Source organism: Ustilago hordei (assembly GCF_900519145.1).
Source record: "Ustilago hordei strain Uho2 genome assembly, contig: UHO2_contig_16, whole genome shotgun sequence".
Taxonomy (NCBI): Eukaryota; Fungi; Basidiomycota; class Ustilaginomycetes; order Ustilaginales; family Ustilaginaceae; genus Ustilago; species Ustilago hordei.
Genome location: NW_024545273.1, coordinates 95,601 through 123,387, shown reverse-complemented (window position 1 = coordinate 123,387; position 27,787 = coordinate 95,601). Strand labels below are relative to the sequence as shown.

Below are 27,787 nucleotides of genomic sequence, written 5' to 3'. Positions count from 1 at the left end.
AGCCTCGACGACGACGCAGAAACTTGAAAAAGTGAATGAAAAGTGAGCAAGAGCGCCCGCCTTCTCTATCAAAGAAAAGTGCGAGCCTACATTGCAATGATGATGATGATGAGAGGAGAGAGAGAATATGGGTGTGTGTATACATGTGCGAAAGCGAATCCATTACGATGAGAGAACAACCCCAGTTCCAGCCAGGGGTTCTCAGCTACACCTTTGCGAGAGAGAAAGAAACGAGATGGTTGTTTGCCGCTTAAGATCGACGAGAGGTCTGGTAGATCTTGAGCGAGTTGATGGTCCAGTAGGCATCGCTCATGTCTGGGTTGTTGCCAAGGTAAGCCTGGCAGGAACCTTGACCGGTCATAGCCTGGCAAGACTGGGATTGGCCGTTCATGGCGTTGCCCCAGACGGAGCCGGAACCGGCCCAGTCACCGCAGACAGTGTTGGTGAAAACGACGACGTGGTTGTAGAAGTAGTTGCCAATGTTGCACTGAGTAGCGGGCCAGTGTGCTTGGGGCTGACCCCAGTTGGACGGGTCAGGAGAGCCAGAGCTGATGTCGTCAGGAACGTTGCCCTTGCTGAAGAAGTAGATCGAGATACCATCGGACTCAGACCAGTACATGACGTGGACGCCACCGCCGTTCTTGTTGTAGCTAACACCAAAGTCGTTACCCTTGGTGGATGTGACACCGCAACCCTGGTTGCCGGTAGCGTCGGAAGCACAGTTGTAGGCACGGTTGTCCTGGAGGGTGAACTTGCCAGACATGTTGGGCTTGCTGGGGACAGTGCAACCGCCAGTGGTGTGGACCGAGTAGGTGTTGTACGAGTAGTCGTTAACACCCTCGATGATGTCGATCTCACCTCCGTTGGGCCAGCCACCAGAAGGGTTAGTGGGGGTGGACCACCAAGCGGGCCAGACACCACATCCAACGGGCATGTGCTCGGCATCGAGGACAAAGATACCGGTGGTGAAGGAGTCCTTGGTGTTGATACGGACGGACTGGGCCCAGCCGTTGTTTGCGGTGATCTTCATGGTAGCCTTGCCGTTGTTGCTATTAATGAGACCCTGATTATAGGCCTGGTCCTTGCCGACGTAGGTGATGGAGCCGTGGGTGGGGTCAGCGCTGGTGAAGAAGTCCATGTCGTCAAAGAAGGAGGAGCCGGCGTACGACTTGACCAACTTCCACTTGGAAGTGGAGGCGGAAGATGAAGCAGACGAAGACGAGGAACTGGAGGAAGAACCGTTGCCAGAGTTGGAGTTGGAGGAGGAGGAGTTGGAGGAGGAGGGGGAGTTGGAGGAGGAGGAAGACGACGACGAGCTGGAGCCCGAGTTGCCGCCGTTGCCGGAGCTAGAGCTGGAGCTAGACGAACCAGAGCTGGAATCGTCGCCGTTCGAGTTGGAGTTGGAGTTGGAGCTTGAACCAGAGCTGGAGTTGGAGTTACTACCCTTAGCCTTGTAAGCGGCGGAGGTCTTTTTGGTCTTGGTAGAGCAAGTGTTGCGCTTGTTGTGAGAGGCGGCGATGGCGGCAACCTCGTCGTCGTCAGCGTTGGTGGTAGCGTTGTTGAGCCTACGGTCCATGTGAACGAGGTCGACATGGTGGTGCTGCCTGCGCGAGTGGTGAACGTGGGATCGAATCTTGTGACCGGTGATGACGGAACGAACACCACGGCTGGATCGACCTTGACCAGGAGGGATAGCAACCAAACCTTCGGGACCAGCCGAGGCGACGGAGATGAAGGCGGCAAAAGCCAAAGCGAGAGCAGAGAGGTACTTCATTGTGATGGTGATGGTGTTCTTGAAAGATGAGGCGAGATGGAGGTGTCGAGATTGAGGAAAGAGAACAAGGCCGGCTTGAACTAGAACGAAAGTCGATAGATAGACGCAGATAGCAGAAGGATAGATGAAGGTGAAAGAGACTTGTGCTTTGGATCAACTTGAAGCGCAAGAAGCGAGAGATGAGGAGATGTTCGAAATGATGGTATGCTACAGCAAAGAGGATGGATTGGGAGGATTGAAGTAGGAGAGAAAGCGAGAACCAGCTCGTCGAAAGGGGTCGAGGAAACGCAGAATACACACGAGAGGGAGAGGGAGAGGCAAGGATGAGGGAAAGATGGAAGAGGAAAGGAAGCAAGAGGCGAGGTGAAAAGGGAAACGCGATCAAAAGGAGGAATGTGTGAGGAGGCTTGAAGGAATCCATGGTGCGCCTCTTTAGCGTAGGCATCGCAGGCTGTAACCCTTGAAGAGACGCTCTGTATTCAGACAGTCCGGCAAGTATACTGACTCGCCAAAGCCCGTTTGTCTGGAGTTCTTTCACCTCTCTCCTCCTCTTGCTCTCCTTTGCTCCCTCTCCTCGCTGTCTCAGCCTTTTTTGAATGGATCGGAAGCACCGAAAGTCAAGCTCAAGCTTGGCTGTTCATGTGTGTGTGATCCCGTCGGAAGGTCACGTTTGGCGCATTGTCACAATCGGTGGGGCAGTATACGAGCGTAAGAACAGATGGGATGCGCAATGGCGAGAGAATGCCTTTGTCGGTGCTTCCGAACAAGAACCAAGGCGAAGAGGTGCATCGCTCGGAAGCGTTACCGACATGACAAGCTGGCGTGCGGCAATGCTTGGCCCTGCAGTGATACAAAGAGCAAACGAATCGAGGTCCTCACTGATGAATCCTCCATCGCATACAGCCTTCACCGACTGCAGTAGGGAAGGGGACTGCGTGTGGCACAGCTTTGCCCGGAGCTCAAAGTTCGCCGAGAAGGGAACAAGGGAACAAGGGAACAAGGGATGGCCAGATAGGTGATCGATTCTGCTGACAGCTGCCAGCGGTGGGGGTTCAGGCTCGGCTGTGATGCATGCGACAGCTTGTATGCATCGATGCTGTTTTGCGTCCGCGTGCAAACAAAATCTGCCTGCCAATCTGGACAGGCAGGTGGGCTTGCTGGCAATTTCGTCTAGTGAAATTCGAAATGAATCAAAGGGCCCTTTAAGCGCCTGCTTCGATTTGTGCCCCTTCTTGTTCTCATGACGCCATGGATCGCTCGCTCTCGGTGAGTCCGAATCAGAGCGGCCGTAGGACTGTGAGAGTCCAAGGGAAAGTGCTTGGCGCATCCGCTACGCCACAACGCGCTCTCCAACCTGTCAGAAACTTCCCATTCGCTGAAATTTCGGCTCATCCGCTAGCACTGCGGCATTGAAGCCTGCAAGCGGCACACCAGTCAAAGAGGCAGCATGGGACAGTCTTTCTTGTTGCCTTTGTCACATGGACCCCTTTGTCTTTGACCATCTTGAAATCCCGAAGCTTGGCGGCTGGATACCCGATCGTTCGTTCCCCTTCCACTCCTTTGTCGCACTCTCCCAATGCATACAATGCTCATGCTGCTACGCTCCTCCTTCTCTGCTTGTTTGTGTAAGCGCAGAGCCGAGTCGGATTGTGTCTTTTTTTTTCTTTTTTTTTTTTTTTCTTTTTTTTTTTTCTTTTTCACTGCCTTTCCCATGCGGTGCATCTGCCTCTTCAATATCCGCTCTAGTCGCACGAGAGATCCGCGTTTCACAATCTCACCGTTGCGCTGTCTCTCATGACTGGCAGGCTTGATGCCTGTTCAGCAGCAGCCCAACTCTGGTAACTCAGACAAGCGCGGATATGTGTGGCGTTGGCCATTCGAAAGGGGTAGCAAGGGGCAGGAAAGACAGCCTTGACGGTACCGAGCATAAGGCGATCCAGCGCGTTATTGTCTCAATTTGGCGGGAAAGGACACATCACCTCGCCACTGCTAAAACCCGTCAAATTCAAGTACCGCTCAACGCCCCGCGCTCCTTTTGCACACCACACTTACGATTCTACTCTGGACTCGACCGCATGCCTGTGTAAACATTATTCTCGTTGCCACTGCTGTGTTCGCCAGCCGAGAAGGTTGAACCATTGCTGAATGACCAAGTTGAAGAAATAGACTGCGTTGGCTTGGTTCAGGATCTCGTTCAAGTATTCGGGGTTGGTTGTCTCTACTCGACCAGCTCCGTAGGTCAACCACATGTCCCTGAACTTGATCCCCGCCCTGGACATCCACCAGAATCCCATGGCACAGCTGATGATAGTAAGCGGGATACCAACGAAAAGGTAAGCATGCAGCAAGAGCTTCCAGTCTGCCAATCGATCTTTCTTGACCGAACGAGGTTTGCGCTTCAACAAGTCGGCTTCGGGCTGTTCGTGGACCAAGCTGAGTGAAGAGATGGCCTCTCTGGGAACGCAGACGAAGATCATCTGCAAGTTGCTGAGAATCTGAGGCAGCACGAAGAAGAAGCTGATCAAGACAGGACACAACTCGGCGATGGAACCTGCAGGCAAAAGCTAACCGATCGTCTTCTCGAGGTTGACAAAAACGAGACGAGCGTAAAGAAGAGCATCGACGATTGAGCTGAAGTTCTCGAGCAAGACCATATCGGCAGACTCGAGCTGGCATGCGCCGCCCCTTTGTTTCTGAGCAGAACCACCTACCCATGGCGATACCGATAACGGCCTGCTTGAGACTGGGAGCATCATTGACACCGTCACCAGTCATATCAACGCATTCGTCGCGAGCCTGAAACTCGTTCACGATGCCGAGCTTCTGCTCTGTCGTGGTATGCGAAAAGACAATCTCGTCGAACCGGCAGACCTGCTCCCAATCAGCCTTGCTGAATTTCATCATATCAGGTCCCGAAAGCGAGAGAGCGTTCTGAGCACGAGCATCGGTGTCGGCATGCGTGTCGTAAACTGGCAACTCGATCGAGTGGAGGTCATCATATCGCAACGCCTTTTCCGAAATGACAATACCACACTGGCGAGCGATAGCTTCAACAGCGAGCTGCAAGTCACCCAGTGACCATGAAGAAGCGAATGCCGGCCCTCTCTGCAGGTCTTGACAACTTCCGGGATCTCAGGTCGAGCAAGAAGCAAGACACGCTGACCTCTTGAAGCCCGGAGAGACTGCATGGCCACGATCGAGTCCTTAAGATTATCAGACAGTGCGACGACCTCGCCCGATGCATCGAGAACCGAAGAAGCACGCTTGAGCAAGACATCGGGACCACCTTTGGCGAGCAAGATCTTGTCGTAGTCTGCGGAGAAGTTGACAGCTTCTTCGGTCGAAATGGAGGACGCGATGGTCTTCTGGGCGACGGCAACATCTTGCTGAGCTGTGGGACGCAGGCTGATGAGGCGAAGCATGAACTATGAGATTCACCTACAAAATCTGTATTCAGCGTCTGGTTTGGGTCCAAGTCTGCCGCCGGTTTCTTACTTTGACCCTCGACGCTCGTGTCATTGTCCGCCTTTCACCCTCGTTCCCTCTAACAGGCCAGGCAGTGCCTCGTTTTCTCCCCCGCCCAACCTCACTGCTCATTTAATGCTCTATGGATACTTTGAACTTCTGTAACTGATCGGACTCTAGTCGTTTTGGAGGTGACTTCAAACACCTGAGGGAATATAGCCGTCAGGCACAGCGATGTTGTGAAAGCGGGGGAGGAATGAGTTTGTTTTCTGTATTAATATATTTCTTCAGTCTCTCTATTAACATCTGCGGCCATAGAACCTTGAAAGCACCGCATCCCGTCCGATCTGCGAAGTTAAGCAAGGTATCGCCTAGTCAGTACTGCGGTGGGGGACCACGCGGGAATCCTAGGTGTTGCAGTTTCTTTTTCTTTTTCTTTTTCTTTTTCTTTTTTCCCCTCATTGAAGGTCTGTGCAGTCTGTGTTCAGGGTCCAACTCAGATCCTCTTGGTTGACATCCTTCCACCTGTACTCATGCTCGTTGTCAAACCTAGTTATCCGTTCATGTCAATACTTGCAACACAACGAGCGGACACAAGGACGATACTTGGTTGGAACTAGCATTGTTCGTAGCTGTTGAAGACGGTGATAAGCCACCATGCCCCCGACGCCGTTTCAGCCGAGTCATCAGACGCCCTTCAAATCGACGATCTCGACTTCGCAGCAGGCTCGAGTCCATCACACACCGTTCGAAGGCACAACCCAACTCTCTGTACAGGACCTTGTTGACCCTTCGGACTGGAGATATCACGCTGAAGGAGGCAAGAATGTCCTCTTCTCCTTCAGCCCTCGCAGTACCTCTCCGGGCGAAGGAGAGAGCCCGTTCGCAACACCAGCATGCACCTACGCATTGCGCATACCCAAAAGTCTACCCTCCACAAACCCTTTTGAATCTCCAGACGATGACGAGGAAGAAGCAGAGCAATTCACACAGCAAGTCATAACTCCTCTCCTCGGCCCATCAGCGATCCTACCTAAAACCATCAAAATCGCAGTCAGAACAGCCCGTGATCGCAGCATCATCGACACTCTTGCCGGCTCGATCGAAATGCAGCGCCCGGCAGCACGTCGTGCTCACCCAGCACGAATCAGAGCTGAAGCACTAACGTACATCTACGCTGTGCAGGATGTGACAGCTCCTATCCTCTGCTCCTCCGCCTTGACCTCTGCTGCAGGAGTACTTTCTGTCGAGATCAAACCAAAATGGGGCTTTCTACCACGTACTGATTCCCTTCCACCTAGCTCGCCAAACATCGAACTCAAGGCCAAGTACTCGAGGTATCGCATGCACAGAGTAGCTAATGCCAAGGAGCTAGGGGGGAGCATGACAAAGGAGCCAGGTGAGAGCATGACAAAGGGAAAGTTTGATGCGCTGTATGATCCGCTTGATCTGTACAGCCAGGATGAAGGTAGGAAGAAGAAGGCGATCAAAGCTCTTTGGGACGACTGGAAACAGACAGGCGGTAAGACGAACAACTTCAGACTGTTCTGGAATGGCCAACTTGTGCATCCTGATGACCAGGAGTCGCTCAAGAGGATCGCCAGCTTCCTCGGAACAGGGTCGGGAGAGGAGGAGCTGTTAGGAGCGTTGACGATGCATCTCTTCGCTGAACTGTCCAAGTCTTGGATTCCGTCTGGGGACGGAGCCCATTTGTCGAAAACGCCTCTTCCGCCTTCAAACGGAGGAGGTGGCGACAATGTGCTTTCCCGTCTCGCTCACCTGCAGGCGAGTCTCGATCCGCTTGATGCCGAAGGCCTTGCCCATCTTTGGCTGCAACGAACTCAGTCACACACACTCGGTCAACATACCGACCGGGCTGCAGATCTTCCTCCGGCTCTCACCTCTCTCCTGCCATCCTCGCAGCTCTATCCAATCCTCGAGACTTTCTTGAGCGCGAACAAGGTCGACACTGCAAATGTGAAGCTGGAAGACGCAGTGCAAGCTTTCCTCGTTTCGGCTAGTTTCAAGGACTGTTCCCTTCTCATCCGATTTTTTCGGCAACATGGCGGAGAAGCTGTGGTGGGAGAGACAAAGCTAGTCGATTTGGACAGGAAACCGTTCGCCAAGCTCGCTAGCATGCAAAAGACTGATAGCGAGGTGTGTGCTGCGTTCCTTGCCTGGCTGGAGACGTTGGATGCTGAACCAAAGGCTTCTGTTGCGCCTTGATCCTGCCTCCAAGCAATCTGATAGGATGGCTTCAAACCCATCGTCCGTGTGACCATTTCCTGGTGTGTCCTCATCCTTGCGTGACTTGAATCTTGTGTGACTTGAATCTTGTGTGACAGTGCGTGCGATGAGCGAAGTGCCCAGTCATATGAGACGTGTCTTGAGTTGATGGTATCAGTGGTGGTCAATCAATCCATTCTATAGTGTTTGTGCTTGATCGTTGCTCTACTATCATACGGTCTTCTCTCCATCTCCGCTTCTTGCCTGTTGCAAAAAAAGCTGTTTCTCCTTCTCCAACGCTTCCTCGCTCGTACTACCCCATTACAGCGACAAGGCAAAGCATGTCAGCACATCTCCCCCTACCTCTAGCAATTCGACAAGAAGCGATTACTTACTACACTCTTAAGCACTCGCTCAGCGCATTCTTCTGATCTCTACACGACCAGAGCATCGAGATTGTGCGAGGCTTGGAGCATTCGACAAAAGCTTCCATTTGCGCTTTGCATTCTTTTAGTGCTTTAGCTTTCTGTTGCTTCATCAAGGTATCGGCTTCTCGGTTTGAGAGAATACGTTGCTGTTGTTGCGGTGCTGACATCTTGACATATGATTGCAATGGAGGATCCCAGGGTAGGTGGTCGGTGCTGAAGACAGGACGAAGGTGCTGGACTAAGATAGTGTCGCGAGGATGGTGTGGACGACAAGTCACAAGAGTTGGAGAAGTGCAAAAGTTGGTGTGGAGGCAGAACGGTGTTCTCGCGCGTGTGTGTGCGCGTGTGTGTGCGCGTGTGTGTGCGCGTGTGTGTGTGTGTGCTAAGCAGAAAAACTGCTTCACGACCCTTTCTTCTCAACCTGGCTTCTGTTGCCGCGGACATCGTAGAAAGCTCCGCTGCTGAGATGGACCTCACTATCCTTGCTTTTAGCAATTCGCAGGTATGTACAGGTTCACATCGGCCCGCTTCCAACCGGATGCCACGACCCACTTGACAGTGCGTCACACATGAGTTGGATTTGGAGTCAATCCCTGAGATCATTGCATTTTCGAAAACAGGCGATGTAGGGGGCATCATTGTACAGAGTAGGAACGGCTCGCTTGGATGGGCATAACCGCTCTTTTGTTTGGTTTGGTGACCAAAGAATATAGGTGAGTGTGTGTGTCTGGAGGTGCTGCAAATGCTAGAAAGGTGATGATGAAGAAAGATGACGATGAAGAAAGATGACGATGAAGAAAGATGATGATGAAGAAAGATGATGATGAAGAAAGATGATGATGAAGAAAGATAATGTGATTTAGGATTGCGAAGGCGCTTAGACGGAGGCAAGAGGGGCGGGCTCCTTGAACTCGGTAGCCTTGGCCTTAACACCAGCATCCTCGGCACCAGCGATGGCAGCACCACCGTGAACCTCGAGAAGCTTGTTAAGGTCGTCCTTGGGTGCCTTGAGAACCTTGACCTTGCGGACATAGACGTCCTTGAGGGGGAAGATACCCTGGGTGGCCTTCTCGACCTCACGGCCAATAACCTCGGGGATGAGCTTGGCGACAAACTCGCGCAAGTCGCACGAGTTGGCCTCACGCTGAACAATCTCGAACATCTTCTGGCGGATAGCTCGGATGTGCGACGACTTGGCATAGGTGTTCTTCTTGACCTGGTTGGCACGCTTCTTGGTGAAAGCAATAACAAAGACTCGGAGGAGGTAACCGTCGGTGGTCTTGACATCCTGGTGAGCCTCGATGAGCGACTGCCACTTGCGGACGAGCGAGCGGAGCTTGTCCGAGGTGAAGTCCATGCCGTAGAAGTTGGTGAGGCAGGTGCGGCCTTGGATACCGTCAACCTTCAACTTGAACTTGCGGTAAGCCTGCTCATCGTCCTTGTTGAGGTCGGCGAGGGAAGCCTCGACGATACGGCCTTTGAGCGAGTCATCGGCATTCTTGAGACCCTGGGATCGGTTGACAAAGGTCTTGCCGACATTGCGGTTCTCGAAGAAGGTGGGAGCTTTGATGTCGTACCAGTCCTTACGGGTGAAGGGGTCGACAGCCCTCTTCTTGTTACCCTTGCCCTTGGAGAGCTTCTTGTTCTTTCCGACAGCTGTTGGATGGTGCAATATAGGATATACAGCATGAGGTCAGTAATGCTGATTCGGCTTTGTATATGGCCAGAGAGCGACACAAGAATGTGGTATCAATCGTGGCGTTCTCCGTTGGTGATGCAGCAGAGCCACTCTGATCGCATCCTATCTGGATCACTGCAGTCGACATAGTTGGACGATAAAGAAGACGCAGTCTTGTCGGGAAAGACGAAGAAAATTGCTAGAGGGTGTCGAGGATGCTGAAAAAGCTTTGTGGTACTGTCATTGCTAGATGCTGCGGTTTGTCGGGAGCGTCGTCAACTGCTGATCATGAGCAGGATTTTGTTGCGAGTGGGTCCACAGAATGTGACTGAAGCGACAAAGCTGAGGGCTACATCCGCGCTAGCAAGAACACGACCTGAGATATCCATTTGATGCTTGAGTTTGAACCCACTTCGATTCGATGGTGAGGCTGCTTCCTCTGTATTTCGCAGTCCAACGTCCAATTCATGGCCTTGTTCTAACCGCGTACGCATCTGCTTACAAGCACAGCTGTCTGCATCGAGTGATTCCTATGATATGTATTAGATATTGTCCGCCTGACTTTGCTATGATCATAAGTGAGGGTGTCCTGTCTTTGCGGCATACATGTGCTCTATATTGTATGATGCGACTAATATAGAGCGGTAATCCTTGGCGGTGCAATGGTCGCTGCTGTGGCAAGTGTCGTCCTCATGGCTATCATCTGTGTATCGAATGCTTCCTGGTCGCTTCATGAACTCGGGTCGTGCTGATATGCTTCAGAATGGAGCTGCGATTGTTGGTGATGGTGCTGCTGTGCTGGTGTATGACTGTCATCGTAGATAGGATGTGATAGTAGTGGCCGAGTGCTGTTTGCGGTGATGACTTACCCATGATGAATCGATATGTCTTGAGGAAGGATGGATCGGTGAGAGAACGGAGGATGTCTAGCTCGAATCTTGGTGTCGACCAGGCTCTTGGGTTGGCTTGCTTCGTTGCTGGCCTGCTTGCTCGATGATTGATTCGCTTGGCTGGCCAAGGGACTCGATGAGGGACAGAGCCGTAGACAGGCTTCCTAACCACCCAGGAGACTCTGCTCGCCTTCAGTTCACCAAGCAGGAAATTCTAAATTCGCTACGCCCAGATTGTGCTCTTCCCAAACAGGTCGCAAATTCGTCGCCGTGTGCTGCTGCAAATTTTTAGCTTGGCTACATTTTGGCCTCGGCCGATGCCAATTCTGCACGTGCCAAACATTTTGAATACATATTTTGTATTGGACTTGCCACGAAAAAGGACTTTTGTGTCCAAGCGTTTGAGTACTTTTGTGAGTCTTTTTCAACAATTCCAACTGGAGACTGCTGTACAGTGTTAAGGGTCGCGGACCTGAGCAATTCTGAGCCTTGGCTCACCCTGATGAGAAGGTTGCGTGGATGAGAGACGAAGAGGGGGAGAGAGCCGTGGGCAAGCACAAGTCGTAAACCGCAAAAACTGGCTCGTCAACAGTCAAGCAGGCAGGCAGAGAGCTGTGTGAGTGAGTGAGTGTGTGAGTGATTGTGTGTGTGTGTGTGGGTGGGTGGGTGAGTGAGAGCTGTTCGACATCGTTGAGCGAGCAAGCAGGTGAGTGCTACCACTTCCACCTTGGCCCTTTTGCTGTCACGATACCTTTCTCCACCAGTCATCACCCGGTGTTTCATCCTCAAGGTAAGTTGCGGCACCGCCATTCTTTCGTCACCATTGTCATCGCAATCATCAGCATCAGTCGCATCTCCCGAACGGAGGTTAGTATCGCCAGCAACCACGAAGCAGAACCAGCATCTCGACACACCACATCACATCGTCATTCGCCTCGCATTCTCGTATACAACCCGCATATATACATTCGGGCGGATTCTATCGTCGAAGTAAGGGGGAATCATCTTCAGAACCAGCAGCGCGCTCCGCAGTTCGTCTGGGAGCAGCGGGTCTCGGTCGTCGCAAGGACGGTAAACTTTGTCAGCGGGGAAAAGCAAGCACGGCAGGATTGGAGCTGCAATCGCCAAGATGAGCTACCGTATGGACATGGTATCGATGCACACGAAAAGCTCGTTTAACCTGCTGGCAAACTGTTGCTGTGACCACATGCGATTCTCGTTCAATGCAGGCCGGTCGGAAAGTTTTGATATTTCGGTCTACACTGTCTTCATATTTGGACCAACGGATGCATGCGAGGATTGCTGCTGGGATGTAAAGGTAGAATGCACCTTTCGCCCTAACCGTCTCACGCTCGACACTTGGGTTGCGAATAGCACTTATATGACGCCAGACGCAAACGGCGAGCCACCCGTACGGACTTGCGACAAGTCATGATGCGGGCAGACCCCCAACAATCAAGGGACTTTAGATGCTTCGATGGCTGCGATGACATTGCGCTGCCGACTTGCTTCCAGCTCAACACACCAGACCAGCTGACTCTTGCTTCCGTTCCTTCTTGGACTGTAAAACAGACTCCGTCCTCATATAGTCATCATGGCTTCCGTCCAGCAGAAGATCTTCCGCACGGCTAACGCCCCCACCGGCCCCGCCGACGAGGTCGAGACCGTTGTCGCTCAGGCTCTCCTTGACCTTGAGTCGAACGTCTCTGAGCTCAAGGCCGAGCTGCGACCCCTCCAGATCTCTTGCGCCAAGGAGATCGAGGTTAAGGGCGGCAAGAAGGCTATTGTCATCTTCGTCCCCATGCCCCAGCTCAAGGCTTTCCACAAGATCCAGCAGCGGTAAGCATCTACATGACCTTGGGCAAACAGCGACCACACGCAACAGCAGACAACATTGGCAATGACAGCAAGACAGCATGGCAGATTCAAAGGAGGATAATCGCAACAGATGGCTCAAGGGTTATAACCTCGGCACAAATGCAAACCAAAACGGCTCACTGCAGGCGATGGGAAGACAATCAATCTACAGCAATGACGCCGGACACGGACAAAACTACAATGGACCCGGTAGGACGAGGGTGGGCAGATCCTAGCTAAACTTGTTGAACCGCCCTGTGGTCTATCAGGGCTCGTTGGCAGAAGTCGGAAGATTGCACAACTTGGGATGTGGTTTCTGCAGCAGCGTCGTGGTCGTTGGCAAGGGTCTCGTACACAACACCGAGAGAGCGATACTGATACCTCTTGTCACATGTTTGGTCTTGCATCTCGCAGTCTCACGCGCGAGCTCGAGAAGAAGTTCTCGGACCGCCACGTTGTCTTTGTCGGCCAGCGCCGTATCCTCGGCAAGCCCAGCCGTAAGACGCGTAACCAGCAGCCCCGTCCTCACTCACGCACCCTTACCGCCGTGCACGAGTCGATCCTTGAGGACCTCGTCTACCCCTCCGAGATCACGGGCAAGCGTACTCGTGTTGCCACTGACGGCAGCCGCTTGATCAAGTGCTTCCTCGACTCAAAGGACGCCACCTCGCTCGAGTACAAGCTCGACTCGTTCTCGTCGGTCTACAAGAAGCTCACTGGCCGTGATGTCACCTTTATGTTCTCTCAGGACAACTAAGCGTGTCTTTGTACGTAAAATAGCGACCTCTTGCTCCCTCCTTCAGCACGCTTCTTCCTTGATACGGAGTCAAGTCGCCAGCACTCATTCGACTTGTTTATCACGACTTGTTTATCAGACCACCATTACCATCACCACCTAAAAAGTTCCCGGAGCGTCTCGACATTGATAGGGCCTCTGTGGTCTGTCGTGTACCAAGGTTGTCGCTGATCCTGGTCATGGCTTTCATCTAACGTCCATCAGGACGTTGTGTAATTGTTTCTCTTTTCCTCATCATTCCCCCATTTACGCACATGCACACACACACACACACACCAAGCGACAAAAAAAAATCCAATCTTGCTACTAGAACCCTTGTCTTGGGAGTGTGCTATCTGCATTGTCTGCAATTGAGTTTGCCTGATGCTTTGGGTATTGAAGCGGAGTCCGATTCAGTAAACGGATCGTTCCCGATCTTGCAAGTTCAGAGATCCGCGGCTCAAGCCAACGTCTCGTGAAAAAAGGGGGAAAAAAAAAAGAAAAAGAAAAGAAAAGAGAGAACCAAATAAAGTATCAGATCTGCCCGATTTTGCTCAGAGCGGGATTAGATGTATGCGAGATCTCAGAGTCTGGCTTTGGAATTGTCTCTCTAAAGACAGCGTGATAGGCAAACGTTGGACCCTCTCCAGTGACAAGGCTTGCTAAAGTCACACAAGCGCCTCTCTCTCTCTCTCTCTCTCCCATCACACCCTCTCTCCTAGAATCACATCCGCGGCTGAGTTTCGAACTGGATCGATTGCGACAACCTCGCTCGTTGTATCGTCTTCACCACATTGACCGTTGCGATTGAGCAGGAAGGAAGCATCGAGATAGATCGACACCAGGCTCGTTTCGCCAGTATGCGAGCAAACATCCCGCAAAGTCCGAGAAGATCATGAGTGGCGCACCTCCTCTCTGGCCGGACTATGTTCCTGCAGCACCAGCTCTGCCATCCTTATCATCATCGTCCTCATCAACAACACTACTAGCAGCAGCTGCCACATCTTCTTCGTCTTTGACGTCTCATGCAGCCCCGGCCCCCTCATCCTCATTATTCTTGCCTCTTGCTGGCGATTCTGCAGCTCCTTCGTCATCACAGCTGCCCAACTCTGACTCCTCCAGCTTCTCCTCCGCATACATGGACAGGCATGTCTCTGTAGATTCCAATACCGACAGGCGGTCAAAGCGCACCAGCATGGATCGCGTCTATCCACAAGTTCCTGCTCATGCCTCCTCCTCCGCATATTCGAGCTCAAACAGCAACGCATTGTCCTCTTCTGCCACTCCACCTGCATCTCGACTTTCGACGGCGCAGACAGCGCGCCATGCTCCTTCTCCGGGACACGAACATCGCTTCATGCGCTCGTCTCCATCCTCTTCTAGTGTTGGCGCTCAGCATGTCAGCCGCCTACCTTTCTCCTCCTCTTATTCTTCCACCACCACTACCACCACCACCACCACCACCAACACCAACACCAACACCGCCATTTCCTTGTCCTCCTCCTCTTCAACTGGTGTCGGAGCCTCCAACCGAGGGCCAGACTCAACCCTGGCTGCCTCTCACTCTTTTCCCTCTCAACCTAGGCAGACGTCGAACATCGATGACTCGGTCCCCGCCTATATCCAAGCTCAACTACCATCTACTTCATCCTTGTCCAGCCCATCTAGTCGGAGCGTGCACTCATCATCTCCATCAAGCTATCCTTCTGCCTACGCCAACTCGCTTTCGTCGCGCTTCGCAGTCCCGATACCCAGATCGAACACCGCTTCGCACATTGCTTCGCCTTCCTCTTACTCTTCTTACAAGCACCCTGCGAATGCATCATCGCCAAGTACTGCCGACATGAGGCACAATCTCGCAGCTTTCGACTCATCGGTCCCCTCCTCTTCCTTTGCAGCTCGTCGTGATGCCAACTTTGCCCGGTTTCGCTCTGGCTCCGGTTCGATAAACAGCAGCCCACGCTCAACGAGTGCTGCCAATGCCGAGATCGCAATCAACGTTCTCATCTGGTGGCCCTCACAAGGAAAGAACGCCTCGTCTACTTTGGCAAGAGCGCCTCTCTTCCGCGACGCTGCCAATGTCAAGCAGAAACTCTCGTTGCGTGCTTCTGCTTCCAGCAATCGAGCAGCCGAACCCGGCCATGAAGCTTTGTTTGAACGCGCCTCCTTCGGCTTCCGACATGGTGGATCATCCTGGTTGCGCGAAAAGCCGAGCAAAAGTCGTCTCAACACACCCTCCTCGTCCGTTGGGCCCTTAGGTCAATGGAAGCGCGCCGTCCTTCTCTTTCGCGAAAACGCAAGTCTCTCGATCTTTGGTGACAGCAACGCTCTTGCTCACACGCTTCATTGCGGTGCTCTGTACACCTCAGATATCCGGTGTGTGGACGACTCGCTCTTCGCTAGACCATACGTCTTAGCCATTCATCCTCGACAGACACGCGCCAAGACCCAAGTCTCTATCACCACTCGCAAACAGGAGGCGGCCATGCTCAAAGAACGATCTCAGCGCTCCGAGCCCATATTCATCCAGTTCAAGAGCGAGGAGCAACGTCAATACCTTCGAGCATTGCTGCGCATCTATGTCCGCCCCGAGATCTATGGCTCGCCGGCTACAATCGATGCTGGCGGTACCCACCGTCTCTTCCGTCAGCTCGAAATCACCATCTCTGACGCCAAGAACATCATGCCCAGGTGGCCCACTGAGATCTTCGATTCCAGCCAAGAGCCTACATCTGCAAACGCCGCATCATCCACCAACCTTTCAAGAGCGCATAACTTCTATCCCGCCTCACCGACTGGTGGTCTCGCAGGCGGAAGCGCGACCAGCAGTGAGGTGCCTCGCTCTCTTTCCCACCATCCATCGTCCTTACGCTACGAAGATCAGGACGATTCTCCTGGCTCAGAGCCATTCACGGAAGACGCAATGTCGGGATCGTCACGCGCAGGCTCGCGTTCGGGCTCGCGACCTAGTTCTCGATTGCGTCACAACGCCAAGTCCTCCGTCAGCAGCATGCATGCTCAGCACGATTTCGACGACAATGCCGGCAGCGGCTCCAGTCGCCCTGCTTCATGTGCCGCTTCACACTACGACAATCAGTCGCAGGCCAGCGAAGACGTCAACTCGAATGGCGACCACCTCTCAGGGCCTCTGAGCGGACAGTCGGGTGCAAATCGCTTCGCCACCCTTCCCTCGGCTACGAGCGAGACGGCACCTAGCATTCATCCCAGTACCAGTGCCACGTCCGCCTACACCACTGCGTCACGGCCATCCAACTTACGCCGCATCGATGACAAGGATCGTTTCGAAAAGGTGCGTTTCGACCGCTACTGTCGTATTCGTCTCGATGGCGAATTGATGGCACGCACCAGCCTGGCACACTCGGGCGCCAGCGCCTTCGCCGTCGACAAGTTCCAGCTCAAGGATGTTGGAGATGCCAAGTCACTGGTGGTGGAGGTGCTACATCCTGTGCAAAAAAGCTCGAGCTCCCTCGCTGGTTCTCCATCGCAGACCGCCCACAAGTACATCCTACTGGGACTCGTCGAGATTCCCATCGAAACGCTCAGAAGGAATGAAGAGGTCGAGGGCCGGTTCCCGATCTGGTCCGTTTCCACCTTTCCCTCCATGTCGCAGCAGCATCCTTCCTCGCCGCCGGGAGCAGACGAAGATGACGGCAGAGCTCCGACGAACTTCCAACGTGGCATCGTGGGCGAGCTCAGCATGTCCATCCGCTTGCAAGAAGGTGCCGTGATGCCGCTGAGCATGTACGAAGAGGTCTTTCGCAGGATCCATGACACGGATGCACCCGAGATCGTGCGCGAGCTCGCCACCACCATGCGCGAGGACTTGATCATATCGCATCTGATTCGCATCTATGCTGCCTCGGGTACCATAGCCGAGCGCATTGTATCGCTCATTGAGGCTGAGAGCGTCAATTGGGGCGAAAAGATGGAGCCAGAGCTGCTCTTCCGTGCCAACACACTCTTATCCCGCTCGGTGGATCACTTTCAGAGGTTACTAGCTCTCTCCTGGCTCGATGACTGCTTGGGACCCACTGTCCGCAAGATCTGTCATGATCCCAATGCTCCCTCCCATCCCGACACAGCTATGTCGAATGGCAGTGCTGGCTCTGGCGGAGGCGATGATGCCCACTTCGATTTTAGCACTTCCATCCGCTCTCCACCTTTGCTGCCGGCCAACGCCATCGATGCCATTCCCGACGGTCCCGTGACCACCAATTCGCTTCGCAAGTTGAGCGAGACCATGTGGCAGAACATTTATCGCCAGCGTCACAGCTGCCCACCGGACTTGCGTACAGTCTTTCATCAGATTCGATGCAAGGTCAACGAGCGCTACCGAAGCTCCAAGTCGACGCGTCCAGGTATTCAGGGTGTTGGTGCCTTTGTGTTCCTGCGACTCTTTTGTGCAGCTCTCAACGCTCCTCAGCTGTACGGTTTGACACCCTCGCAACCTGGTCGAGGCGCACAGCGCAAGTTGCTGCTGCTCAGCAAGGTCCTCCTTGCTCTCGCCAGCAAGAAGACGGCTTTCGACAAGGACAAGGACTGGGAGCTGGTTCCGCTCAGCGATTTGCTACGCACCTACTCTTCCGCCTATGACGACTACATCAGCGTAGTCTCCACGGAGCCGCCTACGGCTGCGCCCGTGCAGCTTTTGGGAACGCGCATCGAAGATGACTCGGAGTTGCAGGCAGCGGCACAACGCAGACTAGCCTCACTATCACCATTGCATCGGGAGGCCATTCCCAAACCACCGTACATGCTCGACCAGCCTCAGACTTTGGCGTCCTTTGTCTCATTCATCGTTGATGCTGCAGAGGAGCGTGAAGGCACGAACCTTTACGCCGGCGCATCTGGCATCAACGCGTGGGCTGAAGGGCATCAGTCTGACTCGACGACAGCCTCAAACAATGGTGAGAGTAAGGCTCAAGGAGCCCTCAGCGACACAGCTAGGATCAAGCAAAAGACGTACGAATTCGTTCAGATCTGCTGTCGCATCGAGGATGCCGCAGGCATGTGCATCGAGCAGGCTGGCTACGATCCGCGCCCGATTCCGTTCGAGCGGTTACAACGAAGCGTCATGCCGTCGTTATCTCGCTACGGTGGCTCTTCAGCATCGTCGACTGTTGGCTCTTCGCCATTGCGAGGTGTCGAAAGAGGTGACACTTCAATAGGATCGTTCTCGTCTTCAACGTCAAGCTTTGGCACAGTGATTGTGCCTGGAGATGGCGGCGATGCTTCGCCAAGATCCTCACCAAGCTGCATGCGAAGCCGCCGAGCTACTGTCAGTGCTGCCAATGCTCGGTCGAGGATGGCCGACTCCGCCTCCGCACGTGACGCATATGTGGAACGCACTGGCTCCGACATGGAGCGCGATTCTCCTCGAAGCAGTCGAAGAAAGAGTCTTGGCATCTCGCGATCGAGTCGCAGGCCATCCCAAAGCACAGTAGAAGCTTCATTGCCTGTCTATCCGAGCGGAGTCGGTCTGGAGCAAGGCTTTGCGGCTGGCAGAAGGATTGGCGAGATGAGCGAGAGCAACACGATGACGCCACGCCAGCCATCCCCTGCTCAACCTTTGGCTCCCACATCTGCGGCCTCTTCGCCGTATCGTCACACGTTTTCTCTACCTCGGGGCGAAGAAGATGACCATGGCTCGGATGACGAGCTTCGTCAAGCTTACCGAATGCTGCGCGCGGAAGAAGAGGCTGCAGTCGCCTCCAGATCTCGCTCGCAAAGTATCGCGGCGCCTTCAGGTGTGCCTATCGGTGATCTGTCCGCAACCGAGGAGCCTGCTTCGTTTGCTATGGACGACGGTGAGACAAGACCGGCACTCGGCTTAGAGCCAATGGGTGCCTTGCTGGAAGCAGACGATGGCTCGACCTTTGAGCCCGTGTACCCACAGCGCGGCTTTGCCTCACCCAAAGCTTCGTCGCCGCCGTTGTCCAGAAGCGCACGACAGTCAGTTGAGTTGGCAGGATCTGGTGGACAAACGTCGATGCTTGCCATGTCTCCCGCCACTGCTACTCGACACATTTCTCAGCTGAACAACACTGGTGACGCTGCTGGAGGACAGAGCTATGATGCACAATCAGAGGCAAGGGGGCAAGGCCCACGTGCTTCGTTTACCGCTGCCCCAAGCACGCGCCACCAGGGAGGCACCCTGCCGAGTAACGGGCGGTCAAGTGAGATCGAGTTCAATCGAAGGCATTCGTCGGATCAGCAGCCTGTTCCCCGCAACTACTCGTTTCCGCATTCTCCAGCAGGCCGCAAGAGCAGCATAAAGCATGAGATACAGGAGAGCTCGGATGGGTTCGGGTCGATCATGGAGGATGCATATGCTCAGACCCGCGCCTCACTGCCACCGTCGGCCTCCATGCCTCTTGTCCCCTCGTCAGCGGCAGCTTCGGCGGCGAAATACAGCAATGGTGGGAACAACAGCATAGAGTCTGCGCAGGGTAGCAAGAAGAAGAAGTGGTGGAAGCCATAGTTGCCGGTCGCCTGCAGGGAGTGCTGCCGTGTGTGTCGGCCTTTTGCAACCTTCAGCTACACACAGTCATGTTCCAAGTATACCTTCTGTGTCTCGTTTAATTAGACTTACATATATTCAGCTACGTATTAATTGTCTGCGATATCTGTTCGCAGCTGCCGGACTGCTATCAGAAACATTGGAATGAACAACTTAGCATCTAGGATTGTCTGATGTTGATGAACTTGCAAAGCTTGTGCGCTAGTTCTGCTTTGTGTTCTTGACGAAGCAGAGGGAAGAATTCAGGGTCCGAGCTGTCAAACATGTCATATGGCGGCGGAAGATAAGTAACAGGAAAATCGCCAATTCGAGCCAAGCGCTCATGCGCACGGTCCACGAAGCCTGCTTTCTTGCCTCCCAGCTTGCATCCTATATATTTGCTTTACCTGCTCGAGCCTGTCCTGTCTCGACGATATGGCTGCGAACCAAGATGCAGACAGCTCCTTTAAATCTGCTCCCAGCGCTGGATCATCTCATCCTGCTCGTCAACGATCCGCTTACCGCTTCTTTGCAGCGCGAGTCTGCCATCGAACGCTCGATCCTGATCTTCTCCGAGCTCGGGTTTCAGGTTGTACGTGGCGGTACACATGCAGACGGTCTCACATCAAATGCGCTGATCGTCTTCCCGGATGGAGTGTACATCGAGCTGATCCAATTCGAGCCTGCGCCTGCACCAGGGTCAAGAGAGAAGCAGCACGATTTTGAATCACGACGCAAGCAGCACTGGTGGTACAATACGCGACCAGGATGGATTGACTGGTGCCTGTTGGATGGCATCAGCGATGGAGCAATCGAAAGCATCAATCAAAATGCACGACGGCTGCGCGAATCTGCAGAGCAAGAACTGCAGAGTAGGCAGGAAGGGAAAGGTGAAACGAAAGTTGTCGCTCCTCGACTGCTGTACCAAATACCACAAGAGGGCGGAAGGAGAACAATGTCGGGAGACGATATCAAGTGGAAAGTGACCTTTCCCTCTCCTCCTTCCTTGTCTCCTTCTTCGAAGCTGCTGGTCGGCAACATTCGTTCACACGTTCCGTTCTGGTGCGCAGATCTTACACCTCGTCATCTCCGCGTACCAATGAGGTATGCCCACCACGAAAACCATTCACCAGGAATCGCAGAAATCACACTGATCTACTCCCAAGACACCGTCACAGCCTACCTTGACGCCTCGCTCGCTCTCAATCAACCAATTCAGCCAAACACTCTTCCTATCACTTCCGACTTTCAGCTCGTACCCAACGAAATCCCACACCGATTAATTTCTTCACCAGCACTAACGCAGAAACCTGACGCAGACGTAGCAGCGGATATCGCTACCAGCTCGCATCACGAAACACCTGCTGGAGGAAAAGGTTTGATAAGAGTAGTGGTGAAGGTGGCGGAAGATCAGGAAGATAGAAAGTGGATTGAAGAACATGGAGAGGGGCTGTATGAGGTTGCTATTTACGGTGAGTATCAAAGCTTGGCTGTGCGGTGAAGGAGGGTGAAGAGCTGACAAAGACGATTTGGTTGCCGGTTGCGGAAATAGTGGCTGCGGATAAGTTGCCGCCTACTGCTCCTCCTGATGGTATTGGTAAGTACAAGTTCTCGGGAATAGGGCGGAAATGTGATTAGATGCTGACACCTTTGAACGACGGTATGATTGACAGAGAGATCAACTTTCGAAGCTGGATTCGGCCGAATTCGGCTCAGTCCGATCCTTCACTAAGAGTCCGGATGCCGACGGAGCGCCTTTTGAGCGGATGCATACCTCCATCACGACACGCAATACAAATTCAAGGTTTAGACAGCGACGCCAGAGTGTGGGAGCGGAAAGAGGGTGATGCGGAAAGGGTGAGGCCGCTAGAGAGCGAGTAAGAAGTGCGGAACCAAAAAGCGCGGGTAGAGGATCGATGCGGAAAGCGCTGTCTCGTAAAACGTTTGACAAGCCCTGTTTTGAGAGTGAGTGAAGGTATATATAACTCACCGTGTTCGACCTATCTCCGTCCCCACACCAATCACTCGCCATCCACCTTGTAGAGCTTATTCAACTCGAGACGGAAACCGATCCATCCTCAAGCAACCAAGTCTCTACAGAACTACAATCCAAGCCAAACACTGTCTAACTCGACGAAGGTATATTGCCTCGCCAATCTGACTCCCTATCTGTGAGCTGATTCAAGACCCTTCGTCGCTCTCAGCGAACGTTTCGAGCCACCTTTCTTCTTCCTTTTACTTCCGCCGCCCATCAACAACAAAATGAGGCCACACATTGCCAAAGATTTCAAGAAGCACTGCTGTGAATGTGGGGAACGAATGTGGAATGGAGAGTTCGAGCAAGATCATGAGCCGAATTGCAAGGACTGCAACGGTGTGCGTCGCGTTGAGATGGAGAACGCCGTCAAAAACTTCATCATTTCGCACACTCGCGACAAGGATAGTCCACAGCAGCCCTGCTCGTTGGCAGCATTTACCGCTGTCATGTCTGCACTTCAGCTTATCAAGCCTAAGACGGAGGATGCTGCAACTGCTGAAGCCCAGCCCGAGTGAAAGGACAACGACAGCCATAACCCTGCTTCCTCAAAGGTAAGTGACCTCACCTTTATGCACCTTCTACCAGGGTCGTCAATGGTGCTAACAACCATCCTTGCTTGCTCGCAGCATTCTCCTCCCCACATCTTGCATCTCGAATGTCTCGCGAATTCTACACCCTCCGCCTACCTCACACTTCCTTCTTTGCGTCTGCCACCGTGTCCGTAGCTTTTGTTCTAGCTGTTCAGAGATCGAGGCTCGCTCTCGTCGCTCCGCGTCATAGTGTTCCCCTCTCCGCAATTCAAACTTCACCTTCCCCCTCCTTCTCGTCGAGTCTGTGCTGTGACATCCAATCAAAGCTCCCTGCCTGTTTCTCGCCTGATCTGAGCATAAGCGTTATCCTAAAAGCAGAGGACCACGCTATTCCAGCAGCAACCTAAATTGAGCCTCCTGTGTTCAGCAACCATGCTGTCAAACCCCTCATCACACCGCTCCGCATTGGCTCGTATCCGACCTCAGCCCCAAACTTATCCGCTTCTTGCAAAGTGTCACACTCTAGTCATTTCTGCTGAATGTGATCTCAGACAGGTAAGCTCAGCCTGTTCCCACGCTGCGCTTCCTTTTCGGCAGCTGCTGCGATGCGGAATAAGACAAGTGCGGAAGTGGAAGGAAAGGTTTCAAACTGCGCTTTCTGGGTCTGTTTTGAGACCTCATCACTTTGCTTCAGTTTCTTTTACTTCAAGCTTCTCAAACCATCTACACAATTCAACAACAACAAGAAGCCAATCAGATTCATTCAATAAGGACACGATGAAAGACGAAAGCGCTTCCAATAGCGGCGGTAACCCTGCGCAGCAGCCGCCGTCTCAGCAAGATGACTTCACCTCGCTCTTCACCAATCTCTCCCTCAGTCGGCAGCAGACGACTCCTCATGACCCCGACCGAACACCTAGAATCTGCAACCCTTGCAGCTACGAAATCGGACGTGATGCCGAAACTTGCCAAGCACGCTGCTTCTGTTTGCTCTTGATCGATGCTCAGGAAAGTATTGAGCTTATTTTCAAGAAGCAACACCTTGATGAGGATGATCTGGCTGAGGAGCAGAGGTTCTACCAAATCAGGGACGATGCAATCACAAGCTTCTTTGATGCGATAGGACGAGGTGCAAACAATGTTGGGCTGCAGCTCTTGGGACATCTGAACGCGTGAGTTAATTGCGCACGAGGGAGAGCAGTGGTGGTTAGGGTTCATTTCGCTTCAAGAGGCGATTCAGGGTGGTGCGAAGGACAAGAGCTTGATGCATGCGGGTTGAGGGTTTGGTTAGTAGACGCATAAAAGCGCAAGACTTAGTTGGTTTCTTCTTCATTAGTACCACATCCATCCGCTGTCTTTACATACCGTTCGTCGTCGCCATACGTAATAAAACTGCGTCCTACCATTCAAGTCCGTGTCGCAAGTGACAAGCGACCATGCTATTCGCTCCAACATATTGTTCGACCCTGTTGTAATCTCGAGACGATTACCTCCGACTTCTATTCCGCTTCAAGCACACTGACTTCCCGCTGCTGTCTAGCGCATCCCTTTCATGCATCGTTCCGGACTTCTGATCGCTCCACCTCTCATCCTGTCACCTGCCATTTCCAAGCTCATCTCCGACAAATCTTGTATCCTCAATTAATATTCAGAATACACTTTCGTTTATCTCATCACAAATTCGTCCCTGATCCTGCCAAAAGCCTGAACTCTGCGTTCGCCTTGATTCTAGTTGACGAGAATGAAAGAATGTGGCATGGAAAAATGTTTACGCGTGACGATTCGTTGCAGTCTCTCGCTTCGACTTGGGCCCGGATTTTGGCTGAGCTCTGGGCTTGGTTCACAATAATCCTAAGTGAGTGCGGAGGAGGACGAGTTCGGAAATCACCTGCACGTCTGCGACAACACAGGGAGGTGTCTTACTCGCCCATAAGGGTGGGCAACAAAGGGAAGCTGCAAGTCGCCAACCTCAAAGTGTGCGTACAATGGGCCTTCATAATGCGAGAAATTGATGAAAGAATGTCAACTTCTGCCCTTACGGTCGGTCGCCTTGCCCATCCTTTCCTTGTCACACGCCCTTCAGACCGGCGAGAAGTAATAAAGATAGGCTCTCGTGGTCGTTGCCATTGTCTCCACTCCCTCCAACATCCACGCGCAACTGAGGTTTGGGCATGTGTCAGAAGGGTGATCTCTCTTCTGCGTACAGAAGTTGGTCTTCCCCTACTCCCGATTCCTCCTCCTACCAACCCTCTCGTCACCACTTTATCCTCTTCTCCTCTCATTCACGACTCTTCCGCGATGACTTCAGCAACAGATCTTAGACCCATCCTAACCTGTAATCTCTGCTCAAAGCACATTGAAGGCCATCTTTTTGGCTCCGACTACACCTGTCGTTCTTGCCAACATGATTGTCGACGTGTCGGACCACTATTCCGCTCCTTCGCTACCCTCCTCACTTCACCCCAGAAAAGAACACGCACAATCGGTCAAGTCGGCTAAAGAATAATTAACTGGACCCAAAAACATGCTATCGAGTCGTCAACAGAAAGAATACAACACGCTTAAAGTTTTGAAGGACGATCTCGCCCAGATCAAGTCAGAAGTTGACGTGTTGAAACTGATCAAGACGAAGGGGCCGGATGAGGAAGGGTGGAAGAGGGTTACTAAGAAATAGGAGGAGGTGAAGAAGCAAGTGAAGTGGTTAGATCAGGAGCTGTCCAGTTTCTGTGCTACTCAGGAAGAGGAAGAAGATGGGTTGAGGGAGACGGTAGAGGAGATGGAAGATTTTACGAGGAGGCTGAAAGAAGCGTTTGTGGGGTTGGCTGCACCGGAGAAGAAGGAGAAAGAAAGGGAGAACAAGGAGAGATTGAAGGAGGCTAGAGGGACAAAGGAGGGTCTGAAGGAGGTTCAAAGGTTTATGAGGCAGAGGCAGAAGGTGTTTATGATGTTGCCTACTCAAGGGGTGCAAGGGGGCGTTGGGTTGGATGGGGCTACGAAGGCTTCGTAATGAGGATTGCATGCTAGTACAGAAATAGAAGGATGTCAGGGGTAAATGGCGGCCTGTGTTGTGAAATTGTGCGTAAGAAATGGGACCCGAACTGAGCGCGCCCATACCGCGTGATGGTGGGCATTTGCAGCTCCCAGTTGTATGGCGGCGACAAACAGGGCGTAAACACTACTTCATCACTGCAAGAGCTCCTGTGTGGGGTGTTGCCAGCATGACCCTCGCCGAGCGAACCTCTTTCCAAGTGAATAGTTACTGGTCCTTGCTTCATCGCGGGGAGAGACAGAAGGCATATAAAGAAGCTGCATAGCTTCTCTCCCATCCACCTATCCCTCGCATTCGAACTCTAATCCCCTTCGACGCAACAAGACCTTACCTTCAACCTCAAAATGCAGGACCAGCCAACCATAGTCACTTCAGCGGCCGAGACTGAGAACACAGCCGAGCCTCAACAGCCCCAGGACCAAGCTAGTTTGTCACCACCACCAGCCGATACCAAGCGCGAGAACCGCAAAAGCCTGAAAGGAGCTCTCGCCGGCCTCAAGACACTCGTCGAAAAGACCAGAAAGTCCGTCCACAAAGTTGATCTCAAGTACGAACCTATCCACAACGACCAGTACAAGAAGGCTGAAGCGTTCACCTCGCTCAAGAAAGATCTTGACGAGTTGGAGGCCATGTTGCCTAGAATGCGCCAGGCCGCCGCTATTCTTGCCCTGGACGATAATGTCAAGCCCAGCGAAGACGCTCCACCCAAAGTTTGAGCGCAGTTCGACCACGCTTTCATGCATCTGTGTGTTCAGACAGGCAATGATATTACGTTCATGTCGAGTTGGCAGCAACAACCTTGCCATACGTCATCCACGCATCTTTTGACCCGTTCAATCTCAGTAGAATTCGTTCGCCGTTGTTGCCGAAGTAGCCTTGTTCAGCCCAGCTTATGATATCGGCGAGTGTGAAAGGACCGAATGTCTGGATTTCGGGATCGACGGGTGTGCCTGATTCGCGTGCTGAGGTTGCGAGGTAGGATGGTGTCCAGCGGTATTCCCATTCGCCACCTTCTGAATCTCCGTTATTGGTAGCGGTGGCAGACTCGGTCGAGTTTGTGGTTGAAGTTGCAGTGGTCGCAGGTGCTAGTTTGGGTGCAGGAGGGTCGAACTTTGCCGCAGGGTCAAAGGTCTGTCTGACAAGCCCAGATTTGTGTACATCACGCAAAAGTTGTTCGTAGGTCTGTTCATAGATGTCCAACCTCCCGAACCGGGACATGAGCACAGAAGAGAGATGCGTGACGGTCTCTACATCGGAAGCTGCCTTTTTCGCTTCTGCCTCGTCTTCTGGTGCTCTGCTTGCCTTTGCAGCTTTCTTCTTCTCCGAGAGAATCTTGCCTAATCTTTGCAAAGTTCGCTGAACGCTCTCTTGACGATGCATGAACTCGACTAACCTCTGTTTGACTTCATCTTCGTCTCCATCGGCTTGCTGCGCAGCTTGCTCCTTCTCTTTTGCTTCCTGATCTCGCTTTTGTTGCGCTTTGCGAGCTTCGAGGATCTTGGACTTTGAGTAAACTCCGGTTAGCCAGGCATCGTGTTGGGCGTGAGGATCGCGTTGATTCTCGTGATAGTTGCCGTCTGCGTCGAATTTGCCAGTGCGCATCTCTTCTTTCATGTTGAAGCCGGTGACTTTGGGCGCTTTGAGCTTGTTCTTTTTTGATTTCGATTTGCGAGTGGTGCTGCGACCGGGTGATGGAGGCGAACGCTCGGCGTAGGCGTTGAGGTCGACAAGGCAGTTCTGCTGGTCTGCATCTTGGTCCTCTTGGTCGTCATCATCTTCTTGATCTTCGTCTTCTAACTCGAGATCTGGATCGAGATCATCGTCGTCATCTCCAGCACCTTTGAGCAGTTCTGCATCGTCATCGGCGGCATCGACACCAGAGCGAGTCTTTGACCCAAAATCTTGGCCTTCTTCCAACTGGCCCAGCTTGAGATACTTGTCCTTTGCTCTGCCCTTTTGCTTACCCTTGCTCTTTGCTGGCGCATCGTCATCATCTGCTATATCGAACATATCTTCATCGTCATCGTCGCCGCCTGCACCTGCAGCATCGGGCCTGCGCTTCCTTTCTGCTCTTCGCCGATGTGATCCTGCATCTGCCTCTGCGTCGGAGTCGTCCTCGTCGGCGTTGAATAGATCAGCACCGTTGCCATCGGATTCGTCAGACTCTGAAAGGTCCTCGCCGCGATCATCGATGCGTCCAGTCTTCTGATCTCTGCGTATCCGACGTCGTTCCTCCTCTTCGAGCTCAGGGTCGCCATGGAAATAGTCGGTATCTTGACGTCTGCGTTGACGCCGGGGCGGCTCGTCGATGCGAACACGCTTTGATGATGAGCCGGAAGCAGCAGCAGTTGAGCTGGAAGGGCTCGCTACCGCTGCCGAAGCTTTTCGCTTGTCTAGTAGCGACATGTTGGCGGTCGTTTCAAGGTATATGGTGTCTAGAAGAAGGGAGCAAGGTGGTCGACATCAACGGTGAGTTATCTCACGCGCCTGAAATCTGTGTCAGAATGTTAAATTGCCTAACTCAGGTGAGTCGCTTGCGGGCTCCCAGCCGTGGCCG

The 27,787-nt window shown here is 53.0% G+C and overlaps 12 protein-coding genes and 1 non-coding gene across 13 annotated transcripts; 8 read left to right on the top strand and 5 right to left on the bottom strand.

The window, feature by feature from the left end:
* Window positions 1-250: 250 nt before the first annotated feature.
* UHO2_05919 (uncharacterized protein) lies at window positions 251-1,774 on the bottom strand (the record flags this gene model as incomplete). The annotated part of the gene is made up of 1 exon (XM_041557633.1): window positions 251-1,774. The coding sequence occupies one exon, from the start codon at window positions 1,772-1,774 to the stop codon at window positions 251-253; it is 1,524 nt and encodes a 507-aa protein (XP_041413567.1).
* A 2,090-nt stretch (window positions 1,775-3,864) lies between these two features.
* On the bottom strand, window positions 3,865-5,196 carry UHO2_05918 (K, P-type ATPase (mediates high-affinity potassium or sodium uptake); the record flags this gene model as incomplete). Its single annotated transcript, XM_041557632.1, has 4 exons — window positions 3,865-4,269; window positions 4,344-4,405; window positions 4,486-4,887; window positions 4,938-5,196. 4 exons carry the CDS (start codon window positions 5,194-5,196, stop codon window positions 3,865-3,867), a joined length of 1,128 nt encoding a protein of 375 aa, XP_041413566.1.
* A 351-nt stretch (window positions 5,197-5,547) lies between these two features.
* Window positions 5,548-5,662, top strand: UHO2_10213. Its single transcript, XR_005960721.1, has one exon. It is a non-coding gene; the product is annotated as a ribosomal RNA (ribosomal RNA).
* A 234-nt stretch (window positions 5,663-5,896) lies between these two features.
* Window positions 5,897-7,465, top strand: UHO2_05917 (uncharacterized protein; the record flags this gene model as incomplete). The annotated part of the gene is made up of 1 exon (XM_041557631.1): window positions 5,897-7,465. One exon carries the CDS (start codon window positions 5,897-5,899, stop codon window positions 7,463-7,465), a length of 1,569 nt encoding a protein of 522 aa, XP_041413565.1.
* Window positions 7,466-7,696: 231 nt separating this feature from the next.
* UHO2_05916 (uncharacterized protein) lies at window positions 7,697-8,060 on the bottom strand (the record flags this gene model as incomplete). The annotated part of the gene is made up of 2 exons (XM_041557630.1): window positions 7,697-7,778; window positions 7,861-8,060. The coding sequence occupies 2 exons, from the start codon at window positions 8,058-8,060 to the stop codon at window positions 7,697-7,699; spliced, it is 282 nt and encodes a 93-aa protein (XP_041413564.1).
* Window positions 8,061-8,770: 710 nt separating this feature from the next.
* On the bottom strand, window positions 8,771-10,804 carry UHO2_05915 (uncharacterized protein; the record flags this gene model as incomplete). Its single annotated transcript, XM_041557629.1, has 6 exons — window positions 8,771-9,549; window positions 9,708-9,770; window positions 9,852-10,101; window positions 10,204-10,319; window positions 10,441-10,651; window positions 10,763-10,804. 6 exons carry the CDS (start codon window positions 10,802-10,804, stop codon window positions 8,771-8,773), a joined length of 1,461 nt encoding a protein of 486 aa, XP_041413563.1.
* Window positions 10,805-12,055: 1,251 nt separating this feature from the next.
* Window positions 12,056-13,075, top strand: UHO2_05914 (putative 40S ribosomal protein S7; the record flags this gene model as incomplete). Its single annotated transcript, XM_041557628.1, has 2 exons — window positions 12,056-12,300; window positions 12,733-13,075. The coding sequence occupies 2 exons, from the start codon at window positions 12,056-12,058 to the stop codon at window positions 13,073-13,075; spliced, it is 588 nt and encodes a 195-aa protein (XP_041413562.1).
* A 1,861-nt stretch (window positions 13,076-14,936) lies between these two features.
* UHO2_05913 (uncharacterized protein) lies at window positions 14,937-19,595 on the top strand (the record flags this gene model as incomplete). The annotated part of the gene is made up of 1 exon (XM_041557627.1): window positions 14,937-19,595. The coding sequence occupies one exon, from the start codon at window positions 14,937-14,939 to the stop codon at window positions 19,593-19,595; it is 4,659 nt and encodes a 1,552-aa protein (XP_041413561.1).
* Window positions 19,596-20,064: 469 nt separating this feature from the next.
* Window positions 20,065-21,345, top strand: UHO2_05912 (uncharacterized protein; the record flags this gene model as incomplete). Its single annotated transcript, XM_041557626.1, has 3 exons — window positions 20,065-21,085; window positions 21,166-21,210; window positions 21,287-21,345. 3 exons carry the CDS (start codon window positions 20,065-20,067, stop codon window positions 21,343-21,345), a joined length of 1,125 nt encoding a protein of 374 aa, XP_041413560.1.
* A 530-nt stretch (window positions 21,346-21,875) lies between these two features.
* UHO2_05911 (uncharacterized protein) lies at window positions 21,876-22,166 on the top strand (the record flags this gene model as incomplete). Its single annotated transcript, XM_041557625.1, has 1 exon — window positions 21,876-22,166. One exon carries the CDS (start codon window positions 21,876-21,878, stop codon window positions 22,164-22,166), a length of 291 nt encoding a protein of 96 aa, XP_041413559.1.
* Window positions 22,167-22,958: 792 nt separating this feature from the next.
* UHO2_05910 (uncharacterized protein) lies at window positions 22,959-23,357 on the top strand (the record flags this gene model as incomplete). Its single annotated transcript, XM_041557624.1, has 1 exon — window positions 22,959-23,357. The coding sequence occupies one exon, from the start codon at window positions 22,959-22,961 to the stop codon at window positions 23,355-23,357; it is 399 nt and encodes a 132-aa protein (XP_041413558.1).
* A 2,217-nt stretch (window positions 23,358-25,574) lies between these two features.
* Window positions 25,575-25,946, top strand: UHO2_05909 (uncharacterized protein; the record flags this gene model as incomplete). The annotated part of the gene is made up of 1 exon (XM_041557623.1): window positions 25,575-25,946. The coding sequence occupies one exon, from the start codon at window positions 25,575-25,577 to the stop codon at window positions 25,944-25,946; it is 372 nt and encodes a 123-aa protein (XP_041413557.1).
* Window positions 25,947-26,004: 58 nt separating this feature from the next.
* UHO2_05908 (uncharacterized protein) lies at window positions 26,005-27,636 on the bottom strand (the record flags this gene model as incomplete). The annotated part of the gene is made up of 1 exon (XM_041557622.1): window positions 26,005-27,636. One exon carries the CDS (start codon window positions 27,634-27,636, stop codon window positions 26,005-26,007), a length of 1,632 nt encoding a protein of 543 aa, XP_041413556.1.
* Between the last annotated feature and the right edge of the window lie 151 nt (window positions 27,637-27,787).